Source organism: Galeopterus variegatus, unplaced genomic scaffold, assembly GCF_000696425.1.
Source record: "Galeopterus variegatus unplaced genomic scaffold, G_variegatus-3.0.2 Scaffold575, whole genome shotgun sequence".
In the NCBI taxonomy this organism is placed as follows: Eukaryota; Metazoa; Chordata; class Mammalia; order Dermoptera; family Cynocephalidae; genus Galeopterus; species Galeopterus variegatus.
In genome coordinates, this window is record NW_007726686.1 from 572,312 (window position 1) to 585,481 (window position 13,170).

The window sequence follows — 13,170 nt, forward strand, 5'->3', positions numbered from 1 at the left end:
GGCGGCCGCGGCGGGCTAAGGCGAGCGGCGGTGACAGGCAGCGCGAGCCCGCAGCCTTCCCCGCGCGGCGCGCCGCGGCACCATGGAGCCCGCCGTGTCGCTGGCCGTGTGCGCGCTGCTCTTCCTGCTCTGGGTGCGCGTGAAGGGGCTGGAGTTCGTGCTCATCCACCAGCGCTGGGTGTTCGTGTGCCTCTTCCTCCTGCCGCTGTCGCTCATCTTCGACATCTACTACTACGTGCGCGCCTGGGTGGTGTTCAAGCTCAGCAGCGCGCCGCGCCTGCACGGGCAGCGCGTGCGGGACATCCAGAAGCAGGTGAGCGGTGCGGGGCGCGGCCGGGGCCGGGGCGCAGCGTGCGCGGGGATAGCGGTCCACAAGGCGGCAAAGCGCCGTGCGGTGCGGGGGCAGCCAGCGCTTCTCGGACGAGCTGGAGTTGGAGGGGGATTGGAACGAAACAAAAATGTGATGGGGGGCTTCCCGGGGAGGGCACAGGATCATCAAAGTCGGTGGGGAACAGAACATTGCTCCGATGTTCATGGAGTGCCCACTGTGTGCAGGGCACGCGTGGGCACCGGGAGGGACATGCAGAATCCTGAGAGGGGAAGGTACGCAACACTCTGGTGACTCTCACCAGGCCCCAGCATTTCCGAGGAGGTCAGGCTTCCGGGAGGTGGAGCTGGGTCTGGAGGAAATGCTTGGGTCTCGGAAGTAGGGGAAATGCTTGCGGGGAAGGCGAGTACCGGGTGGAGGGACTGGTGCGAGCAACGGCAGGAAGGGGAAGAAGGTTGGGAAGTCAGGTTGGAGCGAGGTTGGAGAGGGGCCTTGATGCCAGATGAGTTTGGAGTTTGTTTTGTCGCAGCAAGGCGTCCCCACCCCGGGTGCGGAGCCCTCACAGCCTCTGGTGAAGGAGGTCTCGCTCCCTGACAAAGGCCGTAGTCCACCTCCTCGTACCTCTGGACAGCGCAGCTTCCTCTTCCACGTCCAGGGCTGGCCTGGGCGTCGGTCCGAGCAGTTTCTTGGCTCCCTCTGCCCCTCCTGGTCCTTTTCTACCGGCATCAGGTTGCAGAGAGCTTCTGTTTCCTGCCGCCGCCTTCGCTGCATTCTGTTGGCTCCGTGCGGGGGGCTGCAGACAAGGGCGTGAAGATGGATGCGCTGAGATGTCCTGTGTGGGATAAGACCTTAGGCCTGGGGGCAGAATGCTGCTTCTGGAAGTGCTTTGCTCTGCTGCCCTGGATTTTGCTGGGCACAGTCACAGCTCCAGAGCTCCCCTGCCTACCTTCCCTCCCCAACTGTACACTCTTTCTTAGCTCTTTCTACGAGTTCAGATTCTTGACTTACCTGCTTTCTCCCCCATTAGGCTGTGATCTCCTGGGAGACAAGGACTGTTACATGATTCACCTCTGGCCCATGGGCCTGGCTCAAAGCAGCCTAGTGAGTGCTGAACCAAAGGGCTCATTGTGGACAGAAAGAAAAGGGGCCTAGCCAGACCAGCCCACTGCCCTGGACCTGCTTTGTGTCACATCCTGGGCCATTATTTCTAATCCTCACAGCAACCCTAGAGGGTCTTGTACCTGTTTTACAAATGGAAAAAATTGAGGTTCAAACTGAGTTGTGTGCCCAGGATGATATATCTAGTAAATGTGGCTGGAACCCAAGTTAGCTTCATTTCAGAGCTTGAACTATGACATGTCTCATTTCCCATTCTTGCATTCCACCTGTAGGTTTGGCTCTGTTGCCTCACACCCCTGGCTCATTGTAATAGCTGCTGGGCCTGTTGCCCTTTTTCTGGGCCCTCCCACCTCTCTTTGGCCCGCAGAGTGGTTCTTCACAGTATTTGCCTTCCTGCCAAAATCTTGGTTGGCTCCCATCAGTATCCGGTCCAACCAGTGTTCAGGATTTATGGCTTGCACGTTCACTTCAGGTGACCTGCCTTCCAGCCAGAATAGAGCACTCCAAATCCACTCCCTCACACCTCTGAACTTGTATTAAGTCCTGGGACTGCAAAGTCGGGCAAGAGCAAGGCCTGGTTGGTCATGGAATGCCACCTCTCATCCCTTCACCTCCAACTCACAGGAATCCCTTCCTCAGTACCCACGCCCACCCCTCAGCTTCAACACCTCTATTTTATGTGGCACCCTGGCCTCTGATTTGTAGGAAAGTCCCTCCCCACGTTGAGTTTTTTGCCTGACCAGCTCCAATGCAACCTCCTCCAGGAGGCCTGACCAGTATTTGACTGGACTCTTGGTTGCAAGTGAGAGAAACTTGGTGCAAACTGGCTTGAGCAAAGGGACTTTATATTGGCTCAGGTCCTCAAAAGTCCAGGAGTCTCAGGCATGACTGGATCCAGGATCCCCTCTCCCATATCTCCATGTTTTCATTTTTCTCCCATCTCTTGGCTCTGCTTTCCTCTGAACTGACTTCATTCTCAGGGAGGCAGTCTCCCTGTGGAAGCTCCAAGAGTTTCTGGCTTATATCCAACCAACATAGCAACCCCAGTAAAGAGAGAGTGCCTGTCCTGGAACTGATTTCATTGGCTCAATTCGGGTCGTAGGCCCATCCCCAAACCTATCACTGTGGCCAAGAGCAGAATCAGACCTGTCACATGCCCACCTCCTGAGGCAGAGAGAGTAGAATCAGCCTCACCTGGACCAAAGGAAGATGGAATTGTTAGAAGTAGATGAAGAGGAAATGGATGGTCGCAGGTCAGAACAACAGATATCCACCTCATCTCAGCTATTGTCCATCTCAGCAGGAAAGGGACATTTCCTCCTGTGTTCCTGATGGGCCATTTGTTCTGTGTATTGTGCTCTAGTCATATAAGTAGAGGTTTTGCAAAAGCTGTGGCTTGGTGGTCCTTCCCTGCCCCTTCTCTCCTCCTTGAAGTGATATATGAGTTAACATGTATAAGTATTTAAACAGGGCTTGTTACATAAGCTTTAATAAGTGTTACCTGTTATTCTGTGGGCTATTAGTACAGGCCCCTCTATCCTTCCAGGCCTGAAGTGCTACAGTACTGGCTGTGAATCTAGGCTCTGCGGTTCACCGGTTGTGTGAACTTCGACAAGTTATTTTGCCTCTGAGTTTCCTCATCTGCAGAAGAAAGTCATCCCAGCCTCCTGGGATTGTTATGAGAAGTAAATAAGACAGTCTACCATAGGTACCTAGCATGGTGGGGACACCCAGTAAATGGTAGTCATTTTTATAATTGCTATCATTACCAGTACAAAACCTTTCCTAGAAGTAAATAAGACAGTCTACCATAGGTACCTAGCATGGTGGGGACACCCAGTAAATGGTAATCATTTTTATAATTGCTATCATTACCAGTACAAAACCTTTCCTGAACTTTGCAGTTAAAATTAATGTTTCCCAAACACTTTGATCCTATATTCTAGCTCTTCATTCTGCCTTGTGGTATAGCAACATGTTGGCTTTTCTGTTGGCTTGCTAGCCAGGGAGATGCCAGAGTACCTTTTCATCATACCGTTCCTCCCACTCTCTCTCCCCGGAAGCAGAGCTTTGAGCTGCTCTGGGGATCCCTGGTGGGGCCAGCTTAGCCTCTGTCCTGTGGTTGCAGGTGCGAGAATGGAAGGAGCAGGGCAGCAAGACCTTCATGTGCACGGGGCGCCCCGGCTGGCTCACTGTTTCATTGCGGGTGGGGAAGTACAAGAAGACCCACAAAAACATCATGATCAACCTGATGGACATTCTGGAGGTGGACACCAAGAAACAGGTGAGAGTGGCACCATTCCCTGGCTCTTGGAGCAGGTGGGGCACTGCCCCTTGTGCAAGTGTCTCATAGGGAGATGACTTTAGCTAAGGGCATCCCAGAGTGGACTTGACCAAGGCCCATGGTCATCACAGAAAGCTCTGCCCACCATTGCCATCCTTCAAAGCCTCACAGCCACCAGGGAAGGAAATTGATCATAGGCCCATCTCACAGGTGGACAGACTGAGTACTCTGGTGGATCCTTTGCAGTTCCACAGGAATTCAGGGGTGGGGAAATCATGGGCAAAAATGAGAGACAAATGGCCAGCCCAAGGCTCACTCGGGAGAGTGCAGTGCTGATAACACCAAGGCGATGGGTTTGGATCCTATATAGGGATGGCCGGTTTGCTCACTGGCTGAGCGTGGTGCTGAGAACGCCAAGCCATTAAGATCCCCTTACCGGTCATCTTTTTCTTTTTTTCAAATCTTTTATCAAGTTTTTTTATTGGGTAGTTTGTTTTCTTATATATTCTAGAAAAAAGTCCTCATCAGATACATGATTTGCATGTATTTTTTCCTAGACTGTGGTTTGTCTTTTCAAAACCAGAAGTTGTTAATTTTTATGAAGTCTGATTTCTTAATTTTTTCTTTCATAGATTGTTTTCGATGTGCTTTTCAAGAAATCTTTGCCCAATCCAGTGCCACAAAGGTTTTCTTCTATATTTTCTTCTAGAGGTTTTATAGAAATCATAAAGCTAAGTTTTCTGGGCTGGAGTTTTCTTTGTGAGCAAGTTTTGAACTACAAATTCAACTCTTTTTCTAGTTTTTTAAGGTTTAAGCTTAGGTCATTGATTTAGACCTTCCTTTTTTTCTAATGTAGTTGTTAGCGCTATAAACTTCCTCCTAAGTACTATTTTAGAGGTATCCCACAAATTTCAATCGTTTCTTTTCATTTTCATTCAGTTCAAAATAGTTTCTGATTTCTCTATTGATGTCTGCTTTGACCCCTGGGTTATTTGGAAGTATGTTGTTTAGTTTCTAAATATTTGGGAATTTTCTGGAGATCTTTCTATTACTGATTTCTAACTTAATTCTGTTGTTATCAGAAAACATACTTTTATGGGGCCGAGCCTGTGGCACACTCGGGAGAGTGTGGTGCTGGGAGTGCAGCAGTGCTCCCTCCGCGGGTTCGGATCCTATATAGGGATGGCCAGTGCGCTCACTTGCTGAGCACCATGCGGCCGATCTCAAAAAAAAAAAGAAAAAGAAAAAGAAAAGAAAACATACTTTTATGATTAGAATGCTTTTCAACTCATTGAGACCTACTTTATGACCCAGAATATGCTCTATGTTGGTAAATGTTCCATGTGCATTTTTTTTAAAAAATATATTCTATTTCGGAGTGACATGTTCTATAAATGTCAATTAGGTCAAGTTGCTTAATAGTGCTATTCAAATCTTCTATATCCTACTCTCTACTCATTCTATCAATTATTGAGAGAGGGATATTGAAATCTCTGCCTATAATTGTGGATTTGTTTATTTCTCTCACAGTTTATCAGTTTTTGCTTCATTTATTTTGAAGCTCTGTTATTAGGTATAGAAATGTTTAGGATTTTTATGTCCTCTTGATTAGATCCTTTATCATTATGAAATGACCTTGTTTTAATCTCTAGTTACATTCTTTGTTCTGAATTCTACTTTGTGTGATATGGATCTAATATCCATATTAGATCCATATCACACAAAGCTGCGCCAGATTTCTTTTGACTAGTGTTAGCATGGTATTTTTTTTGTATTCTTTTACTGTTACTCTATTGTGTCTATATTTAAAGTATGTTCCTCTTATAGGTAACATATAGTTGGGTCTTACTTTTTCATCTAATCTGACAATCTCTGCCTTTTAATTGAGCTGATAAGACCATTTATATTTAATGTTTTTGATGTAGTTTGGTTTAAATCTGTCACCTTGCTCTTTGTTTTGTATTGTCCCATTTGTTCTTTGTTTGTTTTTCTGGTCTTGTTTTGGATTATTGGATAACTTTTGTGATTCTATTTTAGCTCCTTTGTTGGCTGGTTATTTATAACTCCTTGTTTTGTTATTTTAGCAGTTGTTTTAGAGTTTATAGTATACAGTTTACTTATCACAGTCTATCTTCCAGTAATATTATCTTGTTTCACATATAGTGTAAGAATCTTGAAATAATATACTATATTTCCTTTTTTCTCCTCCTGACCCTTGTGCTATTATTGTCAGACCTTTACTTTTACATCTTATAAACCACATTATATTATTATTATTATTATTTTAATGGTCAATTATCTATTAAAGAAATATAAATAATAAAAAATCTTATGTATTTACCCATGTAGTTACTGTCTCTTCATTCCATTGTATAAATTTGTATTTTCATCAGTTTCATTTTCTTTCTGCCTAAAGGACCTCAACATTTCTTGTATTTATATATAAATATATGTATATACATAAGTGTATGTATACACACATTTGTATATAATTTTAAGTTGACAGATATTTTCTATAAATACTTTAATTTACTCCACCATTTTTTTGCTTGTGTTGTTTCTGACAAGAAATCTGTCATCCTTATTGTTCCTTTGTATGTAACATGTCTTTTTTTTTCTCCCCTGCTTTTAAGATTTTTTTTTTTAACCACTGGTTTTGAGCAGTTTTATTGTGATGTGTCTTGGTATTGTTTTCTTCATAATTCTTGTGTTTGGAATTTGTTTTTATTTTTCACCAAACCTGGAAAAATTTTGGTCATTATCTCTTCAAATATTTTTTCTATTTCCCCGTCTCTCTTCTCTCCTCTGCGAACTGCTATTAAATATATATTAGGCCACTTCAAGTTGTTCCACAGCTCAGCTCATTGAAGCACTATTTATTTTTTTAAATTGTTTTTTTCTCTCTGTTTCATTTTGGATAATTTCTGTTGCTGTGTATTTAAGCTCACTAATCTTTTCTTCTGCAATATCTAACTTACTGTTAGTTCCATAGTGTATCTTTCATTTTAGGAATTATGGTTTCCCTTTCTAGAAATTCAATTTGGGTCTCTTAAATATCTTTTTAATGGTTCTACTTAAGTTTTTTTTGTGTGTGTCTTTTTTTGTGACCGGTAAGGGGATCGCAACCCTTGGCTTGGTGTTGTCCGCACCGCACTCAGCCAGTGAGCACACCGGCCATCCCTATATAGGATCTGAACCTGCGGCCAGAGCGCCACTGTGCTCCCAGCGCCACTCTCTCCCGAGTGAGCCACAGGGTCGGCCCTCTACTTAAGTTTTTGAATATAGAGAATACAGTTATAATAATTATTTTGATGTTTCTGTTTGCTAATTCTAATATCTGTGTCAGTTCTGGTGCTGTTTTGCTTGACTGATTTTTCTTCTCATTATGTGTCAAATTCTCCTACCTCTTTGCATATCTGGTAAACTTCAGTTGGATTCTGACATTGTGACATTCTGACATTCTACCTTGTTGGGTGCTGGGTGTGTTTATATTTCTGTAAATCTGGAGCTCTGTTCTAGGAGGCAGCTAAGTTACTTGGGAAGAGTTTCATCCTGTTGGGTCTTGATTTTTTTAGGAGAGGCCAGAGCGGTATTTAATCTAGGGTTAATTATTTCCCACAGCTGAGACAACCATTCTGCGTACTCTACCCAATGCCTTGTGAATCACCAGGCTTTCTAGTTTGGCTTATTGAAACAGACACTGTTTTCTGCCCTATGTGAGCCCCTGGTGCAGTTACCTGTTGTCTTTTCTGGTGGTGCTTTTCCTGGCCTCAGCCTCGGGTTATATCCTCATGTGTACGTACTTATCAGTACTCAGTTTAATACTTAAGGGACATCCTTTATACTCCAGTACACTGTCCTGCAAACGATATTCACCTTGATCTTCTGGGGCTCTCATCTCCATCTCAGCTCAGAGAGTCCATCAACTGGGCTCCAGGTGGGTTCCCCTCTCTACAGGTAGCTAACTGGGGCATTCATAGACATTACTTTGTTTGTTTCCTGTCTCTCACGGTTACTACCTTTCATTGCCTATGTCCACTGTGTTGAAAACTCTTGACTCATATATAGTCATGTGTCACGTGATGACACTTTAGTAGATGGACTGTATATGTGACGGTGGTCAGAGCCAAAGGCTATACCATGTAGCCTAGTGGGTAGGAGGCTAGAACATCTAGGTTGTGTAAGTACACTGTATGATGTTTGCACAACGAAATCGCCTAATGATGTATTTTACAGACAGTACACCTGTTGTTAAGGGATGCATGACTGTTTTCTGTCTGTTTTTTCAGGGTTTTTTTCAGGTAGTAGGGTAAATCTGGTCTTTGCTGCTCCATCTCAACTGGAAGTAGAAGTCCCTGTGATGTCCTATTAATGCATCCATTAAAAATCATGTTTTCTGTTTTTTGGGGGGGTTTTTTTTGTGACCGGTAAGGGGATCGTAACTCTTGGCTTGGTGTCACCCGCACTGCGCTCAGCCAGTGAGCACACCGGCCATCCCTATATAGGATCCAAACCCGTGGCCTCGGTGCTCCCAGCACCGCACTCTCCCGAGTGAGCCACAGGGTTGGCCCTAAAAATCATGTTTTCTAAGAATATTTAATGATAAGGGATGATGGTCATAGTATAGTATCGAATTCCAAAAAGGCAAGCCAAAAAATATATGTTTTTGTTTTTATATGTTTGTGCCTGTATGTGTGTTGTATTAAAATATACAAAAGAGCAATATAGATATGCATGGAAAAAACTGAAAGTAAACACACTCCATTATTAACGTTGGTAACTCTGAAAAATTAGGATAATGGTTTTTATTTTCTTCTTCATTTTTGCTGTATCTTCCAAATGAATGAGTATTTCTCCTATAATCCAGAAAAAAAAATAAACTAAGCATTAAGTATAAAGATATTTGAAAGGATGAAATCAAATACCAGCTAACCCAGAGCCAGAAATCACATTCACTATAGTTAAAGGCAGTGTATATTCTAGGAAGAGCCCGTAAAGGCTGTGTAGGAATCCCTGTGTTGAGTGTTTGGGAAGTTTTGAAATGGCACCTCTATGCGCAGGAGCCCCTGTTAGGCCTGGTAGCCTCCCTGTGACCCAGGGTCTCTTTTCTTGTGTCAACAGATTGTCCGTGTTGAGCCATTGGTGACCATGGGTCAGGTGACCGCCCTGCTGACCTCCATTGGCTGGACTCTACCCGTATTGCCTGAGCTTGATGACCTCACAGTAGGTGAGGACTCCATGTTAATGAGCAAGAGGAGTCAGACGGTCCTAAGATCAGAGCTGATGGGCCTTGGCCACCTCCAACTAGCCCTAGAATTGCCGCTGTTCCATCTGTGACAGAAGTCGTCCTGTCTCTTACTTACCTAGCTCCTATGACAGGGCGTTCACTGCCCGCTGTTTCATTCCTGAGCAGCTCAAGTTAGCAGACAGCACATTTCCATTTCTGGCTTGCAGCTGCTTCCTTGTAACTTGTATCCATGGCTCCGATTCTATCCTGTGGAACACACAGAATAGTCTCTCTTTTCCTCACACACGATTCATGGCTTCCGAAGCCTTTTCTGCTCCAGGGGCAGCATCTTCAGTTCCATTAGCTATTCCCATGGGACATGGCTTCCTGCCACACCATCAACCCCCTTTTTGTTAAAGTCCCTCTTAAAATGAGTGCACACAGGTGTCCAGGTTGAGGCTGGCCAGAGGTGAGGGTGTAAGCACCCTTGGTGAGGTCTGCCCACCCACCCTCTGCCTCTAAGGAAGCCCTCATGCTCCCATCTAAGCCCCTCCTTCTCCTACTCTCCAGATTGACAGAGATTGAAGTCTACCCTAAGTCAACACTCCCCATTTCTGCCAGTCCTGTCATGCCTCCCTTGTACTCAGAGGTCCCCTAGCTCCGAGCTGCCCCCTACCCTGTACCCTGCAGCTCTCCCTGGCTAACACATGTCTCTACAGGGGGCTTGATCATGGGCACAGGAATTGAGTCATCATCCCACAAGTATGGCCTGTTCCAACACATCTGCACCGCCTACGAGCTGGTCCTGGCTGATGGCAGCTTTGTGCGATGCACACCAGTAAGTTCAGAGACAAGGACATCTTTGCCAGCCTGCTGTGTGCATTAAGGATCCTGGTGACTGGGAGGTGGCTCCTCTGGGGGTGCTTCATTTCAAATATACCTCTTTAGTCTAGGTCTATATGCATAATAATAACAGAAATTTATATAGCTCCTTATGTGTGCTAAGGCAATGCTTTATGTATATTAAGGCATTTAATCCTTCAACAACCTTATGAAGTAGGTGCTATTATTATCCCCATTTTAGAAACGGGAAACTGAAGCACAGAGAGGTTACTAAACTTGCTCTAGGTCACATAGCTAGTAAATCCCCCACAGGTGAGACTCAGACTCAGGTAATCAGGCACCCAGATCCTTGCCCTTAGCCATTCATTACACAATCCTTCCTCTCTGGAGAAAGTCAGGCCTCAGCATCAAAGCTCATCATCAGGTATTGTGAGGTACAACTAAAAGAAATTAGAGGGGCTGTTTTTGGTAAAATAAAAGACAATTCTACCACTAAAGCAGGACACAAACATTTAAGGCATTTTACCTGAGGAGTAAGACAACATTTTTGAAATTTTAAATAACCTCACATCTGTGCTAGCATATTTAAGGAGCCCCTGGGATGAGAGAGATAGTCTCATCCTTTTGACATGGATATTTCAGAGAGCCACCAGCATTGCTGGCCTCACAGAAGAGAGTCCAGGGAAGGACTCTCAGCTGGGGAGCTCTGATCTTGGATGAGAGATGCCCCTATCGGGATTCACGTCAATTCAACATGTTTCCCTGAACTCTTACCTGTGCCCTATCTTCTAACCAATTAATTATCAGCAGAGAAAGAAGTCAAACATTTGTGAATTACCTCTCTCCTGAGGCCCAGGTTCCTCATCTGACAAGTGCGTGCTCAGGAGGAGTGAGTGGGTACTATATGTGAAATTCCTAGACTAGAGCCGGGCCCACAGTGGGCACCTAGATCAGGACAAGATCGGGACTCGCCAAGATCAGATACTTCTCAAGATCAGATACTGCCAAGATCAGACACTGCCAAGATCAGGCCAGTGTGATTAGCTGGTGACCCAGATGGGGGATCAGTTGGCATCTGCAGGCCTGCTGCATAGATTTCCTGCTCTGCGTCCCTGCCCCGCTGCATCCCATCATGCCCACCACCAAGGGCTTTGGGTTTAGCATAGACTGCACAGGGCTGTCCTGTCGGTAAGGCTGGACTTTTTCAAAAGGAGCTTTATTAGAAATGAAGAATCCAATTTAGGATGGCCAAAGGAAAAGTCAGTTGTCTGTCTCTGAGACAAATGTCAAAACAAGAAAATGATGACGTTAGGAACAGATTTATGGAGCCGGATGAGGTATTGTAGGGAGAATGCTGGATCAGGAGTTAGGTGATATTACTTGCACGCCAGTGTTGCTGCACCTGACTTTCTGGGAAGCCTTGGGTGAGTCGTGTCACCTCTTGGAGACTCACCTTCCTTACCTGTCATAAGGGGGTGTTAATGCTCTACCTGGGCTTTGGGGGAGTGGGGAGCAAAGCTAATGTACTAGAAAAGCCTTTGTAAATTTTAGTAATGGCTCAGAAGGAGGCATTTTAATGTTCCCTGGCTATCCTGACTTTCAGTAAGCGTTCAGCTCTTTCATGGTCTAGCCTTGGACCGCTGCCTCTTAGTCCCCCATTTTGGGTCTTTGGGCAGGTGTGGACATAGGCTTCTTCCTGGGTAGCCTGTGATTCAGGATCTATGCCTCGATGCAGAGGGCAGTATTAGGTTAAATGTCATGTTGAAGCTGCAGAGGGAAAACTAAAGCCCAGAAGTACAGCTTGTAAAGCATGTTGTTTGGGTTTACAGAAGACAGTGACAGAATAGGGATTTAGCCTAGGCCCTGGGTTCTTTGTCCCCCCACTGACTGTATGCCACAATGTGGGGTCTAGAACCCAGCTCTCAACATGTGTCAATTCTGTCTCACAGTCTGAAAACTCAGACCTGTTCTATGCTGTGCCCTGGTCCTGTGGGACCCTGGGCTTCCTGGTGGCTGCTGAGATCCGCATCATCCCTGCCAAGAAGTATGTCAAGCTGCGCTTTGAGCCAGTGCGGGGCCTGGAGGCTATCTGTGACAAATTCAGCCACGAGTCCCAGCAGCGAGAGAACCATTTTGTGGAAGGGCTGCTCTACTCCCTGGATGAGGCCGTCATCATGACAGGAGTCATGACAGACGAAGCAGAGCCCAGCAAGGTAGGCCAGCGCGGCAGCTGCTGCAGACCAAGACCGGGAAGAGGAAGGCCTGGGTGGGCTAGGACTGAGCCTATCCCTCCAGCCTGACCCTGGCAGCTACCTCTTCGCGGCTATTACCTGGGTCAGCCCACCTGGGATACAGGCAACAGGAGCTACCATCAGAGATGTCTTGGACAGAGATGAAAGATTCCACTAACTCTGTCCTTCCCCCCCACCAGGGATATGCGAGTCTCTTGATAGGTGTAATCTTTAGTCCTCATAGCAGCTCCATTGTATAGATAAAGAAACTGAGGCCCTAAGAGGTAATGTAAACTTCCACAAGATGACAAAGCCAAGATTTGAGCAATTGATTTGATGCCTCAGAATCCAGATTGATACTCCTTCAACTCATATCATGTAATTTTATTTTATTTATTTATTTTTTAAAAGATGACCGGTAAGGGGATCTTAACCCTTGACTTGGTGTTGTCAGCACCACGCTCAGCCAGCAAGCTAACCGGCCATCCCTATATGGGATCCGAACCCGGGGCCTTAGTGTTATCAGCACCACACTCTCCCGAGTGAGCCACGGGCTGGCCCCATATCATGTAATTTTAAATAGCAAATCTTTTTCTCCATTTAGAAAGGATTTTTGCTTATTTTAAGAGACTTGGAAGGAGTGAAGAAATAAAAGGGAAAGAAAAGACTCGACCTATAAATGTGACCCACAGCCAGATGTTGCTAATGTGTTTGGTATTTATTTCCTCTCTTTTTCTGTGCATGGCTTTTTTTTTTTTTTAAGTTTTTAAGTTATAAAAGTGATATAATAATGTTGAAATATATAAAGAAAAAGTTAAAGTGCTTGTCAGGGTAGTCATTTTTATAACAGTTTGGTATACATTCTTCAAGACCTATTTCTATATGTGTGTGCATGTGTGTATACGTGTGCATGCCCTCCTTTTATTCCATAATATCCCGTTGTTGCATGTAAATAATGGGCCTAACTCACTGCTTACTCATAAGCATTTATGTTGCTTAAATTGTTTTGCTCTTACAAATAAGATTGCATTAAAGAGTTAAGATTTTCTTACATCATCCTTACCCTTTTGTACAAATGTTTGTAGGACTGAGTCAAATAAATGGAATTTTTTTTTTTTTTTTTTTTTTTTTAAAAATG

At 45.0% G+C, this 13,170-nt stretch overlaps 1 protein-coding gene across 2 annotated transcripts in view; it reads left to right on the top strand.

The window, feature by feature from the left end:
• The first annotated feature begins 26 nt into the window (after positions 1 to 26).
• DHCR24 (24-dehydrocholesterol reductase) overlaps positions 27 to 13,170 on the top strand; it is a 29,950-nt gene continuing 16,806 nt past the window's right edge. Inside the window, exons 1-5 of one of the 2 annotated variants that reach the window (XM_008570144.1) lie at positions 27 to 313; positions 3,576 to 3,731; positions 8,853 to 8,958; positions 9,678 to 9,796; positions 11,751 to 12,014. In XM_008570144.1, the coding sequence (XP_008568366.1) occupies positions 83 to 313; positions 3,576 to 3,731; positions 8,853 to 8,958; positions 9,678 to 9,796; positions 11,751 to 12,014 (876 nt within the window). In that variant the 5' untranslated portion in view covers positions 27 to 82. The remainder of the gene's footprint in view (positions 314 to 3,575; positions 3,732 to 8,852; positions 8,959 to 9,677; positions 9,797 to 11,750; positions 12,015 to 13,170) is intronic. The other variant, XM_008570145.1, reaches the window with a different exon arrangement.